Source organism: Fusarium falciforme, chromosome 4 (genome assembly GCF_026873545.1).
Source record: "Fusarium falciforme chromosome 4, complete sequence".
Taxonomy (NCBI): domain Eukaryota; kingdom Fungi; phylum Ascomycota; class Sordariomycetes; order Hypocreales; family Nectriaceae; genus Fusarium; species Fusarium falciforme.
The window spans coordinates 2,548,238-2,573,290 of record NC_070547.1 but is presented as its reverse complement, the minus strand read 5'-3'; the positions used below and the strand labels follow the sequence as shown (position 1 = coordinate 2,573,290).

The 25,053-nt window shown below is 54.0% G+C and overlaps 5 protein-coding genes and 1 pseudogene across 6 annotated transcripts, besides 1 other annotated feature; 2 read left to right on the top strand and 4 right to left on the bottom strand.

The window, feature by feature from the left end:
• Positions 1-439: 439 nt before the first annotated feature.
• NCS54_00554100 lies at positions 440-5,573 on the bottom strand (annotated as a pseudogene). The gene is made up of 5 exons: positions 5,142-5,573; positions 5,062-5,088; positions 4,925-5,006; positions 636-4,860; positions 440-575 (listed from the first exon to the last, which is right to left on the bottom strand).
• Positions 440-5,573: a sequence feature.
• A 2,214-nt stretch (positions 5,574-7,787) lies between these two features.
• NCS54_00554000 (Translation initiation factor RLI1) lies at positions 7,788-9,871 on the top strand (the record flags this gene model as incomplete). The annotated part of the gene is made up of 5 exons (XM_053151041.1): positions 7,788-7,807; positions 7,883-7,907; positions 7,983-8,397; positions 8,452-9,782; positions 9,839-9,871. 5 exons carry the CDS (start codon positions 7,788-7,790, stop codon positions 9,869-9,871), a joined length of 1,824 nt encoding a protein of 607 aa, XP_053007016.1.
• A 915-nt stretch (positions 9,872-10,786) lies between these two features.
• On the bottom strand, positions 10,787-13,526 carry NCS54_00553900 (Hypothetical protein; the record flags this gene model as incomplete). Its single annotated transcript, XM_053151040.1, has 5 exons — positions 13,242-13,526; positions 11,975-13,186; positions 11,810-11,926; positions 10,996-11,760; positions 10,787-10,942 (listed from the first exon to the last, which is right to left on the bottom strand). Exons 1-5 carry the CDS (start codon positions 13,383-13,385, stop codon positions 10,787-10,789), a joined length of 2,394 nt encoding a protein of 797 aa, XP_053007015.1. The 5' UTR covers positions 13,386-13,526.
• A 282-nt stretch (positions 13,527-13,808) lies between these two features.
• NCS54_00553800 (Hypothetical protein) lies at positions 13,809-15,738 on the top strand (the record flags this gene model as incomplete). Its single annotated transcript, XM_053151039.1, has 2 exons — positions 13,809-14,034; positions 14,093-15,738. 2 exons carry the CDS (start codon positions 13,809-13,811, stop codon positions 15,736-15,738), a joined length of 1,872 nt encoding a protein of 623 aa, XP_053007014.1.
• Positions 15,739-15,927: 189 nt separating this feature from the next.
• NCS54_00553700 (SLD3 domain-containing protein) lies at positions 15,928-18,868 on the bottom strand (the record flags this gene model as incomplete). The annotated part of the gene is made up of 5 exons (XM_053151038.1): positions 15,928-16,475; positions 16,527-17,065; positions 17,118-17,839; positions 17,887-18,606; positions 18,683-18,868. The coding sequence occupies 5 exons, from the start codon at positions 18,866-18,868 to the stop codon at positions 15,928-15,930; spliced, it is 2,715 nt and encodes a 904-aa protein (XP_053007013.1).
• A 2,625-nt stretch (positions 18,869-21,493) lies between these two features.
• NCS54_00553600 (Homeobox domain-containing protein) lies at positions 21,494-23,107 on the bottom strand (the record flags this gene model as incomplete). Its single annotated transcript, XM_053151037.1, has 2 exons — positions 21,494-22,735; positions 22,790-23,107. The coding sequence occupies 2 exons, from the start codon at positions 23,105-23,107 to the stop codon at positions 21,494-21,496; spliced, it is 1,560 nt and encodes a 519-aa protein (XP_053007012.1).
• Between the last annotated feature and the right edge of the window lie 1,946 nt (positions 23,108-25,053).

Sequence of the window (25,053 nt, the reverse complement as noted above, 5' to 3'; positions counted from 1 at the left end):
CACATCAGCTATGAGTCCGATAGCCTGCCTACCTCTAGGTCATGCTGCATGAAAAGAAGAAGAAAAAAAACAAGAAAAAGAAGACAGCCTGCTCCGGTAAGAGAGACCCGAGGCATGCTCATTAGCAGCCAGGCAAGGCCCGTCCTCGTATGTATCAGTTTGGCCAAGCTTGGCCATATAGCATAGCATAGCAGCAGCGGCAACTCCTTCCACCACAGGTCCTATAATGCAACGGGGTATGATCTCAGCCTCTCCGCTCCACGTACTTGCGTGCAACATGATGCCATCCATCTGTACAACCAAACGCCAAAACCATGCTGAAAACAAACATGCTATGTTGAGTTGCTGTGAAACACAATTCACCTTCCCTTCGTAATCAAGTGTCTCTAAAGACCTGTCGTGCTGAGCTGAGGTCTCTTCTGAGAGATGAGACCATTCATTAGGCCCCGTTGGTCTTGGTCGAGCTGGATCCGCCCTTGTTGCGAGAGTGCAGCGTACGATACATGTTGCTCAGTCGCTTGCCTGTCACGCTCTTGCTGGTGTCGTCGACTGGCCACAACGCTGCCAAAAAGTCCCTAAATCAAGCATGTTAGTCCAGGCTACAAGTAGGGTCGCATTAACGCCGCTGTACTCACCAAAAGTTGCTCTTGAGACCCTCATCCGCAGCAGTAGCCGGCAACTTTTCGTCCAGGAATGTGCCAATAACTACCAGTTCCACTCCAAAGATGGAGGCTCGTTCCTTGCTTGACTTGACGTTGTCCTTGGTGGTTGAGAGAATCTTTTCGAAATTTTCTCTGACGGGCTTCAGGAGGAACCAGATCATGGCATCGTTATCCTTATCCCTTTGGTCTTTGTTGTCACCGATTCGCCGAAGCTCATCCAGTCGACGAAGAGCCTTGGCTCGGCGCTCATCTTGAGGGCGAGATTCTTGGGGTCGCTCGCGTACACGATCCCTATCGCGGTCACGCTCTCGCTCGCGGTCCCGATCACGATCACGATCCCGCTCACGGTCACGGTCACGATCTCTATCTCGCTCACGGTCACGGTCGCGGTCACGATCATCACGATGCCGGTCACCACGTCGTTCATCACGATGTCCGTGGCTGTGACGATGCTTCTCGGGTATTCGGTCATCATCATCGCGACGTCGACGCTTCTCAGCTCTGTCCCTATCGTCGCCGTGCTTGCCAGATCGACGGTGATCATCCAGCCGGCGATGCTTGGGGCTCCGGCTGTCCTCATGGGAAACATGCTTCCGCTTGTAGTCGGGCCTTGGAGTTCCACGCTCGTCGGCATAGCTGCGTGACCGATGGTCGCCATGAACATGATCCCGATCACGGTCGCGATGTTTCTTGCTGGCTTGGGGTGCAGGAGATGCAGTAGCACTTCCTCGGTGGCCATTGACAAGATGATGCTTCTTGTTGTTTCGGTGGTGATTCTCCACGGCTCGCTGCACACTTCGATCGTTCGAGTGCTTCGCTTGCAGGACTGAGAGCAGGTATTCAGATCGACGAACAAGATGTACTGCGCCAGGCGCCTTCATCTTGTCATTGGCCTTGCTACGCTCCTCCTTCTTCTCGACACGATGCTCTTCCAGGAAGAGCTTATCCGTCATGTCCAGGTCAGGGTCGTCGCGAATCTGAGGCCAAGCACCAAAGCCGTGTCTGTCGATGCCAACCAGGAGCATGGCATCCTCCTTAGCACCCCATGAACAAGAATAGTTGGCAGCCTTGGTGGCGTCGGGAAGGCGGAACGCTCGCCAGTCGCTGTGCCCGTTGATGACCTGTCGGAGAAGCTGAAGTTGCTTGGGCCGCTCAATGGCCGTCTCGGCGTTGATCTTCTTTAGCTCGCCAAAGTCAATCAGAACAGCCTTGCGATCCTTCTTGGTGAGTGTCTTGCCAAGCCTCTTCTCTTCCTCCACCATGGTGATATAATTGTCATCAACAGCTTCCTTGGCTGCTTTGATGAATTCATCAAGAACCGACTTGACGTAGTCTTGGTCTCTTTCCTTGAGCTTGGCCTCTCTGATAATCTCCTCACCGCGGTCGTCCATTGAGCCGAATCGGAAGTAAGCTTTGATGAGAAGGCGCTGCTCCTTGTCTGTCAAAGGCCTCTTGGGGTCCGCGACCAGGGCCTGTCGCTCTTCCTCTTCCTTTTCTCGCTGTTCTTTCTGCCGTTTCTTAAACCGGTCAGCACGATCAGTTTCCCTGTTGCGGCTCTTGATAGCGGCTCTTCGGGGAGCACTCTCAGCCGCGACCTGGGCAAGATAGTCCTCGTGTTGCCGCTTTTCTTCGTCAGCCTTGATTTCGGCAAGCTTCTCAGCAGGAATGATCTGATCCCAGTCGAGATTAATGTCATCCACCTTGACATCCGTGATCTGCATGAAGTTGTCCCAATCAATGCCACCACTGCTGAGGTTGATCTTGTCATCGACTTTGGTCTTGGTAACTTCGGCGTTCTCGAGGATCGAGTCGATGTCGAGTTGCTCCAGGCGTTGTTGATTGCCGCTCTGCTCGAACATCTTGGAGGAACGCATCTTCAAGACCATCTGGATGTCTTCAGATGAAGAGGGCCCATCGACCTTGAGACCCTTCTTATTGAGCTCTTCTTTGAATGCAGCCTTGCCATCGTCCGTGACACCAGCCTGAATCGTCAGATACTCAAGCAGAAGCTTGTTGCGTGCTCGTTCAAGAACCTCTTCCTCGACTGTTTCCTTGGAAACAAGACGGTAGATGTTCACGGGGCGCTTCTGACCGATACGGTGGGCTCTGGCCATGGCTTGCAAATCGGCCTGTGGGTTCCAGTCGGAATCAAAGATGACAACAGTGTCGGCAGTCATCAGGTTGATACCTAGACCACCTGCTCTGGTCGAGAGAAGGAAGCAAAAGTCTTCGCTGTCTTCGGCATTGAAGTGGTTGATGGCCATGCGTCGGGGTCCGGCTGCAATGGTTCCATCTAATCTCTGGAACTTGTACCCTCGCAGAGAGAGGTAGTCACCAAGAATGTCAAGCATTTTGACCATCTGGCTGAAAATCAAGACTCGGTGGCCGTCCTTCTTGAGCTTGGAGAGAAGCTGATCGAGAAGCATCATCTTTCCACTGCTGGCAATCAAACCCTTGATCTGGTCTTCACGGCGAACGCTGCCAGCAAGCACCTTTTCTTCAGCACCTGGGAACATGTATGGATGGTTGCTGATCTTCTTGAGCTCCATCATGATGTTCAGCAAAGAGTTCTTGTGACCGTTGGTCGCATCACAAAGGGCAGTGTAGTTGCGAGTGAGGATGTTCTTGTAGTAGTCCAGTTGGACATCTGACAGCTCGACGCGGATGATCTTCTCAGTCTTGGGTGGAAGATCGGATTCGACGGTTTCTTTGGTTCTTCGCAAAATGAAAGGAGCAATGGCCTTGTGGAGTTGCTGAAGCTTTTCTTGCGCATCGGTGGCAGATAGAGAGTCAAGATCCTCATCAATGTCCACCTTGCCCGGGTTCAAGAAGTCGAGCAGGGCTGACAACTCGGCTAGGTTGTTCTGGATGGGTGTTCCGGTGATCAAAACCTTGCACGGGATACCGAAGCTCACCAAGCGGCTGTACAGTTGGGATTCACGATTCTTGAGACGGTGCGCCTCGTCGACGGCAAGGGTTTGCCACTTGATGGACTGCAAGAACTGCCAGTCCTGGAGGATGAACTCATACGAGGTTACCAGGATGTTGAACTTGGGCTTCTTCGGGTTGTTATCCACGAGTAGCTCGTGCTCGCGAATGATGTTTCGGGCATCTTCAGGTCCCAGATAAACGACGTAGTTAAGGTCTGGAGACCAGTTGTTGAAAGTATCACACCAGGCGGGGATGACACTGAGAGGAGCAACCACAAGCGAAGGGCCCTCCTGGTGACGAGCATTGCGCAGCCAGCTGAGGAATGACACGGTCTGGACTGTCTTGCCGAGACCCATCTCATCGGCGAGAATCACATTGTTACCTCTGCACCAGTTGAGGCAGAGGAAGTTAAGACCTCGCAGCTGGAACGACCGAAGTTCGCCGCCTACGATGTAGTCGGGCTGCTTTTCCAACTTGACCATCCTTGACCGTGTGTCAGGGTTGGTTTCCTTGCGGTCTGACTGCCATGAACGAGAGGCGCGGTCAAGGTATTGGTCAATCTGGTCCTGGAACATGTCGCTGATGTCCGCTGCAGCTTCCCAGGTGCACTCCTCGTAGGTGAGGCCCTTCCATTTGACAAGGTACTCATCGCCATCTTCGCCATTTCTTGTGGCAACCACTCGCTCAACCTTGATGTAATCCTCGTAGGCCTCGTCGTCTCGTTCGCGGTCAAGGAAAAACTGCTCCTTGGTCTCGGGAGGAATGTCGTCGCCAAAGCGGATGTCCAGCTCGTAGTCAACGAACTTCTTGAAGTAATTCTCGACCTTTCTAAATCCGCGAACATTGCGAAGGTCGTCGAGTGTTTCCCAGGTGTCATGCAAGTGAGACTTGCCTTGCCATTTGATGAAGTATTCAAAATCACCTTTGGTCATGTCATAGGTCAAGTCCTGCCCGTTTATCGGGCGATACCGCACTACTTTTTCCACGTATGGGGAATCGTCGACATAGTCAACGACGTAGTTGGCAGGGGCGAGGTCATCCTCGTCTTCTTCATCGTCAAAGTCGCTCTCTTCATAAGCTCCTTGTTGTACCTGCGCGGCGCGACGACTTGACCAGCGCTTTTCGGCGTATGCGAGAGAAGGCTGGGCCTCGCGCTGTAGCCGAGCCTTCTTCTGGAGGCTCTTGGCGCGAGCGCCGCCGTATGTGTCTGAGTCGGAGTCGGAGTCGTTTGTTGACGCTCGTAATGTCGGCGTACCTATCTTGGAAGCTGGATGGCCGTGTTAGCCTGAGCCGCCATGATCGAGTAGAATCAGGGGAAAGGGGGTGCTTACAAGGACGGGATGATTCTACACGTCGTCGCTTGACCGTACGACGGCTGACGGGGGGTTCGGATTCAGAGTCATCGGACTCGACCTGTCGCGACTGGGTCAGTAACGCTCCTCGAGATGGATTCGGGATGGCTACGTACGATTTTACGTTGTTCTCGAGGTCGAGTCTGCAAGTGCCGGTTAGCCAAGAAGATGGCGGTGAAAAATTTTCGCTTCTTACACTTCGTCTCAATCCATAGAGTTCTGGATTGGCCTTGATATACTCATCCTCCTCAATGGGCACTTTACGTTTCGAAGCTCTGTTCGAGTCTGTGGAGCTGGCGCGGTCCTCAACCGCGTCGTCATTCTGAGATGGCAGGCTCTCCTCCATGTCAAAGTCACCGTCCTCGGACGCGTTGTCCTCGCTGGAAGGTTCACTCTCCGACATATGTGTGTCATCCTGGGCTATATTCGAGGTCTCGTTCGCATCGTCCGAGGGTGACGGTGATGGTTGGTTAAGCGTATGATCGTGGACATCAGGGGCGTCACTATCGGTTGCGTTGTCGCCTGTATCGAACGACATGCTGATTTGATTATCTGGAGATAAATGTCCATTGGAAGGACCCCCAAAAGTAGGGGTGGACATCATGATGGCGATGGCAGAGGCTACCTGCTAAGAGACGCGACGATGTTAGCCAATGTTCTGGGCCAGCAGGTGCGGTTGAGGGATTAACGGAACGAGGCGACTCTGGCGACCCAGGAACGGTGCCAAAAGCGCCCGAAAACGCGAACAACGATGGAGATGGTTCACTTGTCGCATCCCGCGTGCGTTGTAGATGGCAAGGCTGATGAAAACCCAACATCGCAATTGGGAAGCCTGGGCGGCCACGGTGTCGGGTACGGGGTCGCAGGGGCATCCGAATGAGCGAGAAGCATCGATTCCATCAAAGGGAAGCACGGTATCGCTTATATACGACTCTATGGGAGCAATATCGCGATGGAGATGGCAGGAGTCGAGGCGGGATCGACAACAGGCGACGGGCCAGCAAGCCAGCAAGGCGGCAGCGGCAAGGGGGGAGCGGGAAGGACGAGGAAAACTTACAAGTCATTAAAGAATGACATCCAGGCGGCAACCAACATCTAGATGTATCGGGAGCTTCACCGGGGGTGCTTGGCGGGATCGGAGGACGGAACGGGGGTAACGTGGGTGAAGAGGTGACGGGCGGATTCTCAGAATGCGAGGCAGGAAAAGAAGTCGAGAGGTCCGAAAAGGCAGGGCCACTCTTGTCCTAATTGGGTGATGGTCTGGGGTGGGTGCGCATCACGTGATGAAGTCCTGTCATGCGAACAACCGGACAACCTTGAACGCTCCCGACGTAGTACGGTGAATACAAGGTATCTTTGGCTTTTCACGGCAATATGCAGGGCCAGATTGTTTAATGTCGCGTTTAACATTGTATCATTTGGCGTTCTAACTTTTCTTCTCACTTTCTTGTTGAGGCGTTCGTATCCTCACAAGGAGGCTCCGAGGACCGGCCAATCACAGCGCAACACCATTACCCTAAATTTTGACAGAAGAGGTAAATTGAAATACCTGTGGTTGAGAAACCTCTTTATCGTTCATTGCAGGATATTTCCCTGTTTGAGGCCAATGCGTTTCGTCTCTTGTTTGCTTTGAGGAGGCTTGTGGTTTGTGGGTGCCTGCTATCAGGGTAGGTATTGACACTGTTTGGGTTTGTCACTGTGTCAGATAAAAGAGTATTTGGGACCCAGAGATGGAGCACTTCGGCGTGGTCACTGCCCGCCCCGGGGAAGTTTACAGTGATTGGCTTTTATCTATGTTTATGGGGAGGCCTGACCGGCCCAGAATGTAGTGATCTGTCTGTTTCAGCGTTGCTGGCGTCGTTCTCCGAGCCCAGGAAGTCATCAGCAATGTGCCTCATCACCTCGCCTGATTTTCAAGCCCCCTCTCGCATTACTGATGTATCGACAGCTACATACAAATATGCGACCAACATTGATCACGTGGTTCATATTGCCTGGTTCTCCTGACATGCTCAACACGTGAGATGCGACTTCTTACGCCCATGTGCATGCAACCCTAGAGTTAAACAACGAGCGTACCCGAGCCAAGTCAAGCATGCCAGTAGATTCTACTTTTTCAATGACATATTCGTTATACACATGATCGATAATTAATTAATGCCCTCGTTTACGGTCGAGGGACGTTGCAGGGTCGGTTTTAAATGTTTAATTCCTCTCTTACAGACTCGTTGTGGTCTGATCTAACAAGCTTTGCTACTATATTGAGTCACTCTTCTGACCATCAACCTAAGTTAGTTCAAGTAAGCAGTAAGCAACTGTCGGAGCAACACGACAAATAGACACCATAGCAAAAATCGAATACATCCATCTCGAACTCGGCCAGGGCGGATGCTGATGCACGGGTGTTCGCAGGTATCCCTTGTCCACCTCAACCTTTAGGCAACGTCATAGGTAGCTGGAGCCCAACTCCCATCCACTGTAGTAGCCCCCTTGCCAGGGCGAAGCAACCGCCGGCGCCTCCCACACAAAATCGGCTCCCAAGACCCACAGCCCTGGACGACTCACAGGGCACGGATTACCACCACACGAACCTGGAACTCCCGTCGGTTGACCTGTGATCTTTTCTCCTTCTTCTTTATCCTTCGCTGTCCGTAAAGGAATCTCGAATAGTGCCAGCGTGCCATCGTCTCCTGCGCGCGAGAGATCCCCCCGTCTTCTCCGTCTTTGGAGCTCGAGCTCGACCTTGCTTGTCCCACTTTCTCCCACACACACAAAAAAAATCCACCCCCCACCAACTTGAACTTGGACTGGAAGTTTTTCGTGTTCTTCGTCAGTCGCAACAATGTCGGACAAGCTCACACGGTATGTGCGGCTGGATGAGGAGGAGTACTCGATATAAGGGACAAGATCACAGTGACTGACATGTCAACCCAACAGTATCGCCATCGTCAACAGCGACAAGGTCCGTCCGCGATCGCCTCCCTCAAGCCAAACACGCTTTTTGCCCCGCCAAAGAAATTCTGACCCCTCCTTTTAGTGTCGCCCGCGAAAATGTCGTCAAGAGTGCAAAAAGTCGTGTCCCGTCGTCCGTAGCGGAAAGCTCTGTATCGAAGTCACTCCCGAGTCTCGCCTCGCCTTCATCTCCGAGTCGCTCTGCATCGGTTGTGGTATCTGCCCCAAGAAGTGCCCCTTCGATGCCATCACCATCATCAACCTGCCCACCAACCTCGAGAGCCAGGTCACCCACCGTTATGGTCCCAACAGCTTCAAGTTGCATCGCCTGCCGATGCCCCGGCCGGGACAGGTCCTGGGTCTTGTCGGAACCAACGGTATTGGCAAGAGTACCGCTCTCAAGATTCTGAGCGGCAAGCTTAAGCCCAACTTGGGCCGACACGACAACCCCCCCGACTGGGAGGACGTCATCAAGCACTTCCGTGGCTCCGAGCTGCAGAGTATGTAACAGCGCAAACGTTTCCGTTGTTGTTTCTTGCTGACCCCGCAAATAGACTACTTCACCAAGCTTCTGGAGGATGACCTCAAGGCCGTCGTCAAGCCCCAGTATGTGGACCAGATCCCCAAGGCTGTCAGGGGCCCCAAGAAGAGCGTGCGATTCCTGATCGAGAGCCGTGCCTCGCTGGGCAACATGGAAGAGGTCGCCAATGTCCTGGAGCTGAACCACATCATGGACCGAGATGTTAACCTCCTCTCTGGTGGTGAGCTTCAGCGTTTTGCCATCGGAACTGTTGCTGTCCAGAAGGCCGATGTCTACATGTTCGACGAGCCTTCTTCCTACCTCGATGTCAAGCAGCGACTGAGTGCTGCCTTGATTATTCGCTCTCTCCTCCGAGACGACGACTACGTCATTGTCGTCGAGCACGATCTGTCTGTTCTCGACTACCTCTCCGACTACATCTGCGTCTTGTACGGTCGCCCCGCCGTTTACGGTGTCGTTACCCTGCCCCACTCGGTCCGTGAGGGTATCAACATCTTCCTTGATGGTCACATCCCCACCGAGAACTTGCGATTCCGTGACGAGTCCCTGACTTTCCGTATCGCCGAGGGTACCGACGACTTTGCCATCGACAAGTCCCGCGCCTTCACCTACCCCAAGATGGAGAAGACTCTCGGAAACTTCAAGCTCAACATTGACGCTGGTGACTTCACCGACTCGGAGATTATCGTCATGATGGGTGAGAACGGTACCGGAAAGACCACCTTCTGCCGTCTCTTGGCCGGTGCCCTCAAGCCCGACAGCAAGAAGTCGGTGCCTGAGATGAGAATCAGCATGAAGCCCCAGACCATCACCCCCAAGTTCGACGGTACTGTCCGCCAGCTCTTCTTCAAGAAGATCAAGCAGGCCTTCCTGTCTCCTCAGTTCCAGACCGATGTCGTCAAGCCTCTCAAGCTCGACGACTTTATTGACCAGGAAGTCAAGAACCTGTCCGGTGGTGAATTGCAGCGTGTCGCCATTGTCCTTGCCCTCGGTATCCCCGCTGATATCTACCTGATCGACGAGCCTTCTGCCTACCTCGATTCCGAGCAGCGTATCATTGCCTCGCGAGTCATCAAGCGATACATCATGCACTCCAAGAAGACGGCCTTCATCGTCGAGCACGATTTCATCATGGCTACCTATCTCGCCGACCGTGTCATTGTCTTTGACGGCCAGCCCGGTATCAACTCTCATGCCAACAAGCCCGAGTCCCTCCTCACCGGCTGCAACACCTTCTTGAAGAACCTCGACGTCACCTTCCGTCGTGATCCTACCAACTACCGACCTCGTATCAACAAGAACGGATCTCAGCTCGACCAGGAGCAGAAGTTGGGTGGCAACTACGTGAGTCAAATCCCACCCCTAATATCTTGTGCATAACAACTAACCAACATGTACAGTTCTTCCTCGAGGAGAATCCCGATCAGAGCTAAAGGGCGTTAACAAGGAGATCTTTCCTCCCCTTGATGGTGCATCTCCCGGCGTTTGGGGCGTTCAAAACGGAAATGGGAAAAAGCAGCGCGGGGGCGGGCATGTTCGGGTTTTGGGAATAGACGACGACCACGGCGTCGGCGAGGACGACGATCCTGATGGATAACGACGGCGACGGCAGCGTATCCCCTGTTGTCTGGTCCTACGAAGAAGAGCCGGTCTCGCCGGAGAGCAGTTTTGTTTTTTGATCTTTTTGTACTTGTCATTTCTTACATGTCTTGCCTGACTCTTCAAGATCCTAGATTGAGGATAGCTTGATGAGTATATGGGAAGAGCGAGACCGGGCTGCTTCGTAGACTGAGGGACAATGGATCAAGTAGGATCACTGCCGTCTTGGGTTTCCTACCTCGCGGGAAACAACCCCAGAAGAAAGATGGCTGTCAGTTAGTTTTACCATATTCACAATCACAACAGCAAATTGGATCGTCAAAGAGGGAGCCCTTGCATAAAATAATGACATGTCTTAATGTCCTGACTAGCTATCACTACCTGAATCCTATCATCTATCCTTCCATCCAAGCAACTCCGCCACTACCCATAGGTTTTTTTTAACGCATATAAACTCACAGACCAAAAGACCTAAAAGAGGAAAAGAAAAGAGGATGATTGGGAGAGACACATACTGGCCAGATAAGAATTGTGCTTGTGCTTGTGGGGGAGCAACGTGGTCGCCATCTGTTTCCACCGCTGCGGCACCGGGCGGCCATGGCGACGAGAAGCCGCAAGCCTGTACTCGAGAGTCATCTCGCCCAACAGATAGACGTGCCGGGGGATTGACGGTGCCGGTACGTACTAGGAATGAGTGCAGGTGCATGCCAGCCATCAACTGTATGAGAGGATCGAGCCGCGTGTTTACTTTAATCCTCCTCTATCTCACCCTCCTCGCTTCCGGAATGGACGTCCTTGGATAGGGGTGGAGGTGTCTTTTTGCGAGGACGTTCTTCAGCGCGCGGCTCAGCACGCGGCTCAGCACGCGGTGGAGTACGCTCTCGTGATCGATCTCTCCTCAATCGCTACATTGTGTCAGCTATCAATACGCTGTGATTTTTCAGTGGAACCTTCGTACCTTGGAATCTCGCGAGTCGCGGCGAGTGTAGTCGTCTTCGTCATCAGGACGTCGGCGTCGAGAACCTGATGGGCGTTCATCATAAGGAAGCTCATCATACGAACCTCGGTCAATACGTCGGCGATACAGCCTCTCGCGCTCGTCTTCCCGGTCTCTTCGCTCACGCTCGTAGTGGCCATCGTCATCGCGACGCGAGCGAGAGTGACGGTCATAGTCTCGGTCTCGGTCTCGCTCACGGTCGCGCTCCCGTTCCCGTTCGCGGCGTGGCGGCGGCGACAGGCGACCTCGGTCAGATCCCAAAAGGCCTTCTGCCATGGTCGATTTCCGGTGGTTACGCTCTCGCTCAGCAATGGCCTTGCGTCTGTCCGCTTCGTAGGCATCTGGCTCCGGACTGCGACTACGTCGAGAACCACGTCCACCGCTTCGATGAGATCGCTCACCTCTGGATCGGTCCCTCTCGCGACGGTGCAAGTCCCGCTCGCTGGACATGCGATCGCGCCGGCGGTAGCTTCGGTCTGCTTCCTCTTCCTTTTCACGTAGTCGTCGGATGTGCTTGTCAAAGGCGCTTCGTCGAGCGTCCTCGGAAGTAATGGCCTGGAACTCGTCTGATTTGAGAAGTCGAGGTCGTACCTTGTCATACGTGTCATTCAAAGTGATGGGTGGTTCCATGCGCTTCATGTACGCGCGCAGATCGTCAACGGCTCTACGTTGATGGCGCTCAGACTGGCGATCGTCGTCCCGTTTAGATGAGCGTTTCTCGCGCAGCTACCGCTTGTTAGTCTGGATACAATAATAGATAGGCAGGTATACTGACCCGATCAAAAATGAGTTTGAGAATATCGGGTTCAATGTTAGCAGTCCGTCGATCATCGTTCATGATGGAGAGGAACTCGTCAAAATCGCTCGTAGGCGTGAGATCAAACCGCTTGTCCTGAAATTTGTTAGAACGGCAAGATGGGAGAATTCGTCGATTACTCACTTCCAAAACGTCAAGCACGTCATTCCTGGGTACGCGCAAACCGCGCTCTTCGTCTTCGACAATATCCCAGAAAAGCTCCTGAGGAGTCGAGCCAGCTTGGCCAAGCATGTTGATGTATCGTTCGTCTTTCTCAATGTGGGGGAAGATCTGGCTCCATTTCGTGCCGGCGTTGATCTTGCCATCTCGGCGAAGCTCACCGAGGAGGGCCTTGAACGCATCTCGCGCCTTACGCTCCTTGCGAAACTTCTTGTTCTTCTCCTCCTGTTTGGTGTCGTTGAACTTGCGCTCCAGGGCCTTCATATGGTTTTGAAAGGCAGTCAAGATGTCGAACTTGGTGAGAGCCTGGTACTTCTCGTCATTCTGAAAGGGCGGGGTGGATGAGATGATACCTTGAGCATCAGCCCAGCGAGTGTACGGTTCCAGGTTGAGCTTGGGCAAAAGATCAATGAGTCCGTCCATAGCGTTCTTCCTCAGGGATGTCTGCTCCTCAGCGTGCGCCTTCTTGAGCCCGATGATGTACTCTTCAAACAGCTGACGGCGCTCGCCCTCGTCGCTGGTGGAACGGAAAATGGTCTCGCCTTCGATGATGGGGCGGGCAGTCTTCCAGCGGGTGTAGTGAACGATCTCGGGATGCCTCTTAAGCATAGTCTCGAAGTCAGCCCGGAGCTTCGCTAGCCTTTCCTTGGCGCGCTCCTTGTCCTGAATGACCATGTCCTGACAATACTTATCGAACGCGGCCTTGCGATCCTTGGGATCCTTGATGGCGCGGAACTGAGGATCTCGGGCAGTTGCTCGGATGCCCTGCTCCCAGGTCCAATCTGGCTGGACCCCACTTCGTCGCAGGAGCTTGGTGAAGGCGGCCTCAGCCTCCTCGGCAGTAGCATATTCGGGGTCATTCGTGGCGGGGACAAAAGCTTGGACCTTGGGGTCGTTTCCGTACGTGATCTGCCGGGACTCGGGATAGACGTCGCGCTGGTCGCGATGCTGATCGTAGGAACCGTGCGAGTATCCGCCAGGACCACCAGCACCGGCGCTGGCGGGAGGCGTGTAGGGAGTCGCGGAAGCTGGGGTCGCGGGCTTGCTCGTTGCGCCGAGCGCGTTCTTATAAACGTCGGGCATTTCCCATGAGCTCTGCTTCGTCTCAGTGTTATACCAGTACTTTCGACCTCCCTCCGCCGTGTACTCCTTCCAGGGTTGGTTCGCAAGGGCGCGCTTGAAACATGTTAGCATGACAGCGCACAATACAGAACAGAATGGTCAGTCTAACCTCGGCCGAGCTCATCATATCCTCAGGCTTGGTCCATTGAGTAACCTTGGTAGTCGCATTGTAGTAGTAAGCTCGTCCATCGGGGGTATGGTGCTCTTGCCAAGCCGAGGCAGGCTGGCCGTAGGGAGAGCCGTAACCGTTCATCGTGAGGCTAGGGCGGCGTCGCGTGAGAGGGTTAAAGCGATGATCGGATAGATGCGAAAAATGCGACGCGTCTCGAGTGAAGCGACTGTGCGCCAAGCTTCTCCCGCCGTCAAGAGCGATGGCAATGGTGTTGGGATGTGAGTCGCGATTGTCGAAATTGGAGGTTGTTTGCTGGAGCCACAACTTTTTGGTGCACGGACCAGACGTTGAGCTTGAGCGATTACATAATCAATTTATCTCGAGGACCACGTCGGTCTATGTAACCACAAAGGGGGTGTAACCAACGTCTTGACTTACACGGCTGGTCCGACGAACGGAGTGGAAAGGTGTAATTCGAGAAGGAGGCAAAATACTAGAAGTTCAATATTTGGTTGAATCTTTCAGTCAGTTGCAAAAAGTCTCACCCGGTCCCTCGCCGCCACCATGTCCGACTCGGAAGCAACCCCGGAGCCAGAGTTCGAGGCTGACTCTCTCACCAACTTTGGCACCAAACTCATTTCTGATCCCACCACTGACTTTGCGGAGCAATCGCAACTGACATACCTTATACCTTCAGAGACTAATCTGGATTTGGAGTCGGCTTTCAGAGACCTTGAGCCGGGCAAGTCAATACTCGACTCACTAGAGCGTCGGGACTCTTTGTTCTTTGGTGAGCTATTCGTTGTACCTCTGGTCTTAGACACTATGTCACTAACTCTTGCAACTAGATGAAACGGTTGATGTACTTCTTCTCTTGAGAACACCATGGAAGGATGAAGCATCACTCCGGTCTCACCTCAGCCGGCTAGTGATATCAGTTGAGGCTCAGGTGGTCAATAGCAAGACTCATGGTCGGGATAATTCTGTATCGGAGACCATCTTCTCAGGCACAGTTCCGGATATCAACGACCCCTTCATCATTGTTGACGAAGACGAGGAGGAAGACGACGACGACGAGGATGAAGAGGATGACGAAGACGAAGAGAGTGATGACGATACCAAGCCGACTGTTAAACATGTCTACGCTGCATGGAAACTACCCGTCTTTCTAGGCCGGCCTCGTGCACGTGTCTCTACGCCATCCGTCATTTTCACCGCCTCCGCAAGCCTCAAACCCGATGTCTCAGCCGATCTCGTCGGGCGAGGGAGCGGCTATCTCCAAAGCGGAGTTCCCTCAGGCTTCAACCTCCTCGAGTCCTTTGGAAACGACGTCGCCCTCGGCGGTGCCAAGCCTCGCCTCTCTGCCCTCCGGGTGTCCAGGGTCGCGCCCGTTACGGGCTCGCAGGACCTCACCAAGCATATCCGCGCGCTACCTCAGGTTGAGCACAAGATCTTTCCCGTTGTGCATACCCGGATTCGCTTTTCGCGGCCAACTACAGCACCGACTAGCGCTGCTTTGATTGCTCTCCTCGAGGTTGACTTTACGGCTCATTTCGAGTGTGAGATCTCGTTAGACAAGATCGACTTGTCTATCCATGATGCTACTGTCGAGAGTCTCAATGAGGACGCAGGCATGGAACTACCGCTCAGTTGTGTGTCCCACGACCATATCACATTCTTCTATCGCATTGCTCCCCGAGAGTACGACGTTTCACCAAAGAACCCCATGCGAGACCTGGATATTTCCATCTCAGCTACCGCCCAAGTTATCCCTGGCCGCTGCACTCCTCGCCTGACCATGACATGGACAACTCATATTGACTTTACTCTCCCTGTCAATCCTGGCTACGGCACGTCCACGACTGGGACGGGCATTGTCCGCTCCCATCGCCCCTCGCAGCTCTCCATAACGGGCCAAGCTGTACAACACCTCAAGTCTCCATCCATCATTCGCCCGGATGCCTTGCCTGCTCTCGAGGCTGCTACGGCCAACACAGATATCCCGGTCCCAGAGCTCGGCATCACCATGACCTTCACCGGCCCGTCCGAACCTGTGCATCCCGGCGAAGTCTTCTCCTGGACCGTCTACGTTGTCAACCGTGTCACGGAGAAGAACCCGCTGCCCCCTCGTAAGCTCGCCCTGGTCGCAGTTCCTAAGCGTCGAAGAACTGAGCTACGTATGACACGTCCTCCTTCGGTAGGGGGCCGACGACGTGGCGAGAAGGACATTGCGGACGCCGTCACTGATGAGAATGTGTTACATGCACTGCAAAAGAATGCCCTTGTCGAGTCCACTGATGTAGTATGCCTCAGCGCCGATACTCGAGTTGGACCGCTTGCCCCAGGCGCTTGCCATGTTGTCGAGCTTCAGTTCCTTGCTCTGCAGGAGGGCGTCGTGGGCCTGGAAGCAATTCGTGTGGTGGATTTGGGATCAAATGAGCACGTCGATATTAGAGACCTGCCTACCATGCTTGTAGAACCAGCTGCAGCATGAGATACTGGAAATAATGTACAATTCTCTGTCTCTGACTACCATGCTGGTATGATGCATGTCATATCTCAAATGTCGTTATCCATACCGGAATCTTGCCACAAGCCTAACGCCATCTAATGCTATATCCCTCTGGCCTTGATATCGTATGCGCCGAATGAAAACACCGCTGTAACATGCTCCATAAACAACTCATAACAGGTCATCCATGTCATCGTCCCATCCCAATTGCTGGTAAATCGACATTGGCTTTGCGGGCGCAATGTTCTGGTCCCCGACGTTGTTGATGCTCTTTGACGTAGCCTTTACGGGCGTGGCCAATACTCCTTCGTCTCTCGATGGTGTAAAACTGACCCTTCGCTTTTGCTCCCTGGGTGCGAAAAGATCTGCTGCTGATACATTCCTCCTCTCCATTAGCGGCGATGAGGGCGGGAACGGCAAGACATCCTCCTCTTTGGTAGGTCGGCGCAGAAAGTTTGAGCCACCTTTTGTTGGCGTATCCCCAATTCTTTCAAAGTCTGGGGTTGGACTTCGGCGGAAGGCGTCTCGGTGACCTGCACGTAGGCCCGTGGACGGAATCATAGAGGGCATACTTGAAGGGGGGATGACCTCCTCGGTGCCCATCATGGGGACGTCTACTGTCTCAGACTTTGATGCAAATACGTCTCTGAACCGGTTGTTTGCTGGCGTAGCCTTGACGACCGAAGCGCCGAGTGAGCTTCGTGCAGGCTTTCTGACTTCTAAAAATTGTTAGCATGCCCCAATGAAATAACAAGTAGTTGTAGACTCACTCTTTGCCGAAAGGCTGACATTCGCTCGGCGTTCTGCCGCTTCAGCCAACGCCTTACCAACAACCTCACGGTTGGGTTTCCTCAAAGAAGAGATGGCATCCTTCAGCTCTGCTTCGACTTGGGCCTTCTTGCTGGCTCTTGCATCCTGCAGGTTGGACATGCTGCTGCTCCGGGAGAGTAACCCGCCTCTCCTGTTCAGGAGATCAGGCTCAGCCTTCAGTGTTGGCTTGATTGCTGCAGAGTCGCTCGCTTCCCGCTTGATTCCTGGTAGAGATGTGGACGTTGCGGAGCGCATAAGAGCAATCATGTTGCTGGGCCCTCTGGACACACTTCGTCGAGACTGTTGCTCTGTCGAGAGTGCTCTTTGCAGCGTTCTTGTTGGCTTGCCAGGTGTAGGACGTTTGGTGACTGCGCCTGGTCTCTGATCGCGCTTACTCGACGATCGCTTCAAGGACCTGGACTTGGAAGGCTTTACGATGACAGGACCGCCCAATTTTCGATTGATCGAATCACACAGCTCGGGAAGTCGGTGGGAGAAGCTGCTCAAATCAGACATTGTATACCTCCAGATCACGATGTTTAAAAACTTACAATGGCACAATAATGTCCACACAAAAGTCTTTGAGAGGCTCCGACGAGGCCTTCTGTTGAGGCTGACCATCCTGAGCCTGAGAGACCTGAGAATCCTCGAGAAGCAACTGCTCGTCAGAGGCGGTGGACTGCCAGATGGTCAAGCGATCGGCATGCACATCTACCAGGACAGGAAGATTGTGCTTGTTCCGCTTCTTCGCAGGAGGAGGCGCCATATCGTTTTGAGATTCCGTAACACCAGGTAAGGGCGGCAATTGGCTATCTTCGGCGTCTTCGGCGGGTTTCAATGGGGTCAATGCGAGGATCTCGAGGATGAGGATCATCTGAAGTTGGGTTTCTCGGGTTCGTAGCATCGAAGTGAGCGACTTTATCTGCTGAATGGGCACATCGAACTCGTCCTCTTTCAGCTCGGGCTTGTTTGCAGTCCACCACTTTCTGATATGCTCGTCCTCGTGTGGATAGAGGCCGCTCTTGCCAATCTTCATCTTCTTGGCTCGCCGTTTCTTCTTGCGTCCTTCGTCAGAGCTATCAATGGCCGTCTTCAGTTTGGCGATGAGTTCGGGGATAGTGTCGCGGTACTTCTTGTCGATTTGTACCGTGGTCAGGACTAGACCCTTGAGGAACTCGATCAGATCGCCCATGTCCAAGCTGGACTCGAGATCAAGGTGGAAAGCAGAACGAGCCCGGGAGAGTGGTCCTTTAGCAAAGTAGGCGAGCGAGCCCTAGACACGTTAGCTATAGACCGAGGCTGAAAACTAAGTGTTCGTACCATGGACTTGTACAATGCGTCAAAGTACTGCGCTCTAAGAGCATCAAAAATCTCATCGGCAGTTTGTTGTGGAGGCGGCTCCTCGGTGTTGATCGAGGCTGAAGGCACTGCTGGCTTGGCATTCTCAGTTGGTATCGCTGCAGGTTCCTCCTTCATGAGAACTGGTGATGGTAGCTTCGTTTCCATGGGAACGGCAGCATCCGATTTTCCATCATGCCTCTCAGATTCTGCCAAGGTCGAAACAGACTGCGACCTTGGCCTCTTTCGAACAAGGGACTGAATAGCCTCAATGGCAGCCCGCTTCATCTTTTGGTCCTTGTGCAGTTGTGGCGTCGTGATGGCCGAGGATGCGGTTTGACCCTGAGATTCAAGTTTGACGGGTGGCCGCAGGCGCTCGTGGCAAACGGCGGAGGCATCCTTGGCCAATTCTTCCAAATTTACCCAAGGTCCCAGTCTGAATACAACGTATAATCCATTCTCCTGTCGTTCAAGGGCGTAGACAGCGCGGCTGGACTCCTTCCTGGCAAGGAGGACCACTGGGACTGAGCCCATGCGGCTCTCTAGGTCGAGGATTTTGACATGGGCCTCATAGAATCGGTGCGAAGATAGATCGATGTTGGATGCATGAATATCGATACATGATAACGGAAGATGCTGGCGAGGTAGGACCATCAACGGGTGGAGGACGCGAGGTTGAATGTGCAGGTTTGGGGGATGTGGCTGTGGATGACGATCAGCATGTCTGTACACAGCAGGTACCCGAGTATTAGCGAAAACAAACGCCTAGGACACGTACCTTGAGAGCAATTGAGGGCTTTAAAAGATGCTCCATGGTGACAGAATCGGCCCTCTTCCTCTTGCGCTGCTCAGGAGAACGGAGCTCATCTTTCTGATTCGAGCTACCCTCGGAGCTTGGCGTCAAAATCCTCGACCGCGGCGGACGCGACGACGCGTCTGTGCCAACGAGGGCGGAAGAGGACATGGAAACGGCAGTGTAATCATCCGACGCGGGCCATTTGAAAGTGTGTAGATCTCAAAGAATACGTTAGAATATACAAGCGTGACCGCGAGACCGAGAAAGCTGCTGTTATTATGATAAAGGGATGCTGTCGTGAGCTGGAGAGTTAAAGTGGTTTCTCTGGCGCGTGCGCGGTTGTGCCACGAGCAGAGCGGAGCGGGCGGGTTTTTGGGCAGTGACGTCGGGTTTGGCAGGCGTGTTTTCGGCTGCCTGCACTTGCGTCCAGTCGCACCGCGTCCGGGCGGCTACAGTTGACAGGTCGTCTACGATAGGCTCTACAACCACTGAAGCCCGCTAAATACTAAGCGCCCAGACGCTGTAGACCACATTGACTCTGAACAAGTGCATCAAGGCATGGATAAGCATTCTCAAACTTGGAGTCATGCGATTTCTAACGAATGTTATTTTCATGCATATTTATTAGTAGACCTGTCAGTGAACAACATGCAAAGGCCATCCCTGCAAACTCCTGTCAATGGATGTCTAGGACACGCCTTTTGACAGCCCTGGCGCAGCTCAAACCGAAACAATGACAGCCACCCACCTACCTATCCAATTTCAAACTGAGACAAGATAAAGGGTTTCTATTAGTAGGTCGAAGCTCCTTTCTAGGGCAAGCATCTTCATTCTATGACATGGCAGATACTGGTTCAACATCCATTCACGCTCAGCTCCGTGCCAGACCCCAGGTGTCCATCTTGACATGAAAACACTTGGTCCAAGGCCTTCCAGCATTCCTGCCCTTTAGTTGAACCAGTAATGAGAGAGGAACGGATGAAAAACCGCCCACTTGGGTAATAAAGAGAGTTCAAGAATCCAGTTCGGGAGCTTGATGAGTTTTCGTAATTGGCTCGCTCAACAGCCAGTTACCAGCACACTCCCAAGATCTATTCATCATACACCGAGCTGCCAAGAACATCAATCTCCATCAGGAGACCCGTTCGCCCACAATCCCGGCCTGGAGACTTCATGATTCTCATGATATCCACATTGTCGTGCTAGCTGGATAGCTTATAGCCACAGCCCTTTGAGTCCTCCCGTTCTGGCTGGTTCGGCCAGAGCCCCACGCGTTGCTGCAAGGGCAGCTTCAGCAAAGTTGGTCGTCCCTTGCGCTAGTTGGGCGACGGGATGCTCATCCAGGGCAGCCTTTGTAGAAAGGGAAGAAAAACCGTCAGCCTCCGAAGCGTATCTCTGTAACCTAAGGCCGTTTTTGACCATCGTTCGGTGTGCCGTCAAAGTTTTTTCTATTCAAGTTGACAAACAAACAACTTTGAAAGCCGAGCAATGTAAGTGGCTTGTTGCGTGCATCCCCAAGGGAAGGGGCGAAACCGGTTTGTCTGTCAGCTCAGCCTGGCCAAGAAACAGAAAAATGTTTCTGACGCGACTTGGCCAAATCTCGTTTATTGCACCCACAGTTACCCTCGATCGGTAATCTCAACCGCCCTTGATCGATCCGGCACAATCCCCAGCACTTGCAGTGTCGATCCCCCGCGGGCTCCATCCTTCCCTTCCCTTCCCATTGCAGGATCAAGAAACTTGGCTGTTCGGGTGGGGCCTTGCCCGGGGTGGGTCACCGAGGTTCCCGGTTCCCCCTCCACTCGCTCGGTTTATCCCGTTCGGAGTGTGGCCGCGTCCCCGGCTTGTACGACGACGGGCGGGCGTTGCGACACCCGCTTCCAATTCATCCTCATTAGACTTTATCGACTGTCGCCCGCCCACCCGGGTTCTCCTCCCGTTCCTGTTTAGGATGGGCGACCTGATGGGAAAGGAATGTGCTGCACCACCACGATAATCGTAGAGTTTGAGGCTTGACCCGAATTCTCGCGCCGTCGCGGTTGGACCTGACTGCCGTCGTTTGTCGCCCATTTAACCTCGACTCTATCTTCTGTTGGTGGTTCCAAGTCAGCGTTAGGGGGATCGCATCACAAGTCTCCCCCGATGAACCGTCCGGTGATCATGTTACCTTCCGTGACATCACCGGTGGATCATTGTAGATGAGGTCACATGGAGTCTTTTTAGCTTTAGAAATGTTTTGTCTTGATTGGATTTGTCTTTTTGGGGGGCTCTATTCTCCTGGCTGCTGGCCCTCTAACAGTCCTGGCATCCGTATGTCGTTACTTTCCAGTTGAGACTTGACGAGGCTGCCTCCGCCTGCCGTCTCCTCCAACTTGTGAGCTGGCGCTCTATCTCTGTCGCATCCTCTCATGAAATGTTTTTCCACAAAGCTTCCTAAGTCACCCCGTTATGCTCCCCTATGTTCAACCCAGAGCGCCGACCTGTACCGTCCTCCCATTACATTAGGGTATGATGCCTTTTTTATGTTCATTCGTGAAACACCAGAAAGACAGAGACAAATAGAAAGTGGATGGGGGTCGATAGCAGCAACAATGGCCATCATCGATTGATATGGAAGCTAGACAAGTAACACCCAGTCCGTATTGTACAATCTCCCATCGAGAAACATGAATGGATATCGCTATAATGCAAAAATTGATAAAAATCACAGTCCGCTGATGATATGTGACGTGTGCGTTCGTGTACGTATGTTTGAGGTAGGTGGGTAAAGGAGATGGTTGCTTCTTCAGCTCGTTATGTGAAGCTCGATGGCGTCATGTTCATGAACTGCACATTCTGCTGGCCTGGCGATGAGTGTGCCGAGGCAGAAGCATCGTCGGACCAGTTGTACTCGGCGTTGCCACCAGCGTAGCCAAAGTAGGCGGGTCCCATCTGGGCACCATAGGAAGGTGTCTGAGGCTGACTAGAACAATTGTTGGAAAGGTAGTTGGGCACTTGGCCTGATGCTCCGGGCATGTCAAAGTCGTTGGGGAAACCACCCAGTCCAGGAGTCACCAGGGGCTCGTCTGATACTGCAACTTCGTATGCTGAGTCGGTGTTGTAGAGGTTGTCCATGACGCCAGGTGTGGTGGGCGGTGTTCGAAGAGTTGGGTCGTGAAGGGCGAGATCCATCGGATACTTCTCCTCGTATGCCACCGTGCTAGAGGGAGTGGCCTCGCACAATCCTTGCTGAGTTGTGACAACAGGTGTGTTGGGAGTGGGCGGTGCGATCGTTGTGGCCCCTGTGAAGTTGGGAGAGCGGTTGAGCTGCAGGAGCATGTCGGGGTTGCGGTCAAAGTATGGGCTTCGAGGTCCACCTGAGGGCTTGCTGATGCGACCAACTCCTGTGGCCGAAGCAACACGACGAATAGAGTTACCGATGTCTGCCCTTCTTCCCATGTCCATCCCAGTTCTAGGGGCACATGCCGAGTAGCTGCGAGAAGCATTGATAGCAAGCTGAGGGGGTCGTCGGTTTCGTCGAGAAGCAATGTCCATGGCGGGTGACGGCTTCAGCGGCGCCATGGGCTGGGCTGCCTCGTTGACGGCAAGACTGCTGTTGGTATACAGATACTGCTCCTGCACGGGAGATGCAGATAGTCTGCTTGGGACGGGGAAACACTGCTGTGGCAAGCAAGGGGTGGGCTCATCCTCCTCGTTAGGCACAATCAGTTGAGGATACTGACCATAGCTAGAGGCCGAGACAGGTTCGGGAGTCGCCTTGGCCGAAACACCCAGGGGCGAGCTAGCACCGAAATCCGACGGACTGGCATCGGTCTCGCTATCCTGCTCTGGTGTGGACAGGTCTGTAGGTCCAGCCTTGACAGCAAGTTGCACGGGGAAGGGGGCGCTCGAGACAACTCGATCGCACCGCCGTTCATCGTCAGAGCAGACACCTGCTTCGTTGGCAGCCTTCTCCTTCTCCATCTTCTGCTTGGCAGCATATTCACGGATGTTCTTCTCCTTCTTTTCCCGTGCTCGCCGATTCTGGAACCAGTTCTGTCATCACGTTAGCCATGAATGGATCTTGTTGGAAGGACTCAAGTAACAAACGTTGATGCGGGCATTGTCGACTCTCATGGACTCGGCCAGGGCCTTCTTGGTGCTGCTGTTGGGCTTGTGGTTCTTCTGGAACTCGGCCTCGAGGATCTCAACCTCTTCCTTGGAGAGGCGAGGCTTTGTCTCAGTTGTCCTAGACATCTGGTGATGATGGAGGAGGTGACCTTGGTGGGCATTGTACAGCTCCATCGACTCCGGGAGGTAAGCGGCATAACTGGGCAGCTGTTGAGAATATCTGGGGTATTGGTTGGCGGCACCGTGGTAGCCCCAGCCAGACCATTGGGGCTGATGGTAGGAGCCCATGTTCTCCATCATGGGCTACTTGTGTGGAATGTGGGAGGTAGTCTGGTGGTGGTGGTTGGAATGAGGGTTCAGTCCCGCGTGTGACCGTCTTGGTCGAGACCTGTTTGGTCTATGAAGCGTCGATGGAGATTGAACGAGTGGCGGATTGAATCCTGACAACTTCAAGCAAAGAATGACTTGGTGAGAGCAAGACGTTGGACGATATCAAAGAGACAAAAAGAGTGAAGATGTCGTGGGTGATCGGAGGTGGTTGAGAGTGGTGGATTCGAGTCGTCTTTTGAATAGGCGCTGATGGATGTCAAGTGGTCCTGGGCAAGCGAGAAGGGTACCACAATGGTGAGACAAAGCTCACTTAAAACTGCCCTCTTAAGGATGAAGTAGACGAAGGAGGTCTTTGGTCGGAAGGGAAAACAGTCATGAAGGATGGGAGGGGCGTGGGAGGGTAAAAGAATGAAAGACATGTACGCGTTGCGGACGCCGGAGCTACACACACAGCACACAGCCAGCCTGGGCCTTGGAAACACTGGCAGTCATCTGGCCCCGTCATGACGGTCTGCGAGATGGCGTGTGGGTTCGCACCCGAGTGAACTGGGGCGGAGGAGAGCAATCAGACCCCTGGATCCCAACCACAGACCGTGGCCGGGGGAGGAGATCACATCCGCCATCGCGGCGAGGGCTTCGGTACAGGGAGTACCCAGGAGAGCTCTAGCCCAAGGTCTCCTCAAGGGCAGAGTCGCAGCGGCTCCACGCTCTGGGTACCGGCGGGAGGGTACACAGCAGTCCTCAGCAGTCCGGGCGCGACGCTCTGGCCAGGTACCTTGGGAAACTTGGGTTCCAGGTCCCAAGCTGGAGGCTCGTCGTCAAGCTCATCCCTGCTTTCAACCCCTGTCCGCCCTGGCCCGCCCACAACCCTTGCCAGCGACAAGGCTACCCGAGTGTTTTCACTAGGAATGCACCCCGGGCGTCTGCAGGCACAGGGCCGGCGAGGGAGCGCACCGCGCCGACCTATCCTGCCGTCGTGGCGGCGCCTTGTCCACCAACTTAGGCCACTCCCTATCTCCATCCGAAGCCTCCCTCGGAGGGCTTGGCCCAGCATCGGGAGGATTGGGTCACCAACCTGGCGGGATTGGGCCGGCGGGTCCCGCGCCCACCTGGTTTTGGCCGCGATAGGGATTGGGTCTCCTGGCCCTATGCTCCAAGGAGTCTGCGAGGGCTGCCACAGTGGAGGCCGCGCGCTAGAAATGTCGTACCTAGCTCAAGGGGCTGATGCGCCTTTGCACAAGCTGGCGCTGGCAGGGCGGCGAAGGAGGCGGACCTGTCCATCGCTTGTCGATGCCATCGCCGTGTCGTAATCTTTTGTCCGAGGCAGGTTGTTGCACAGCCATGCCCACACCTGAGTCGTGTTCAAGATGAGGGCATGGTTCTGTGTCGTGCTGAGCCGTAGGGGCGCCGAGAGATGACTCGAAGGGAAGGGGAGTTTCCACACACCGGCTCCTTGGCCACATAACCGACCATCCAAGGTCAGGCAGTCTGGACATCAACGACAACTTGCGGGGAGACAGGCCTGCGCAAGGTTCCGGTGAGTGACACCATTCGCCATGGATACGGTCGGTAAGAGCTGTAATGCAGATGGCAGGCGAGATCCCAGCCCGTGAGGGCCTAGACGGCGCGTCAAAGCAATGTGATGAGCACCTGGTCTGGTCTTTGGAGTCGGGATATCCAAGGAAATCCGGGCCCGAGCTGAGGTGCGGTGCGGTGCGGTGCGTGACCGGGACAGTGCGAGCACGGGTAGCCGGCCAGAAGCCCCCGCAGGTCCCAGCGCTTGCAGTGTGCTGCTGTCAGCAGTCCTACAGGGGGGAAAGGGACCATTCCCAGTGCATTCGGGTGCTGTGGTCGCTGCAGGCGTGCCTCCCCTAGGCGCAGTAGAGCACAGTCGCGGGAACGGAGCTGCACGG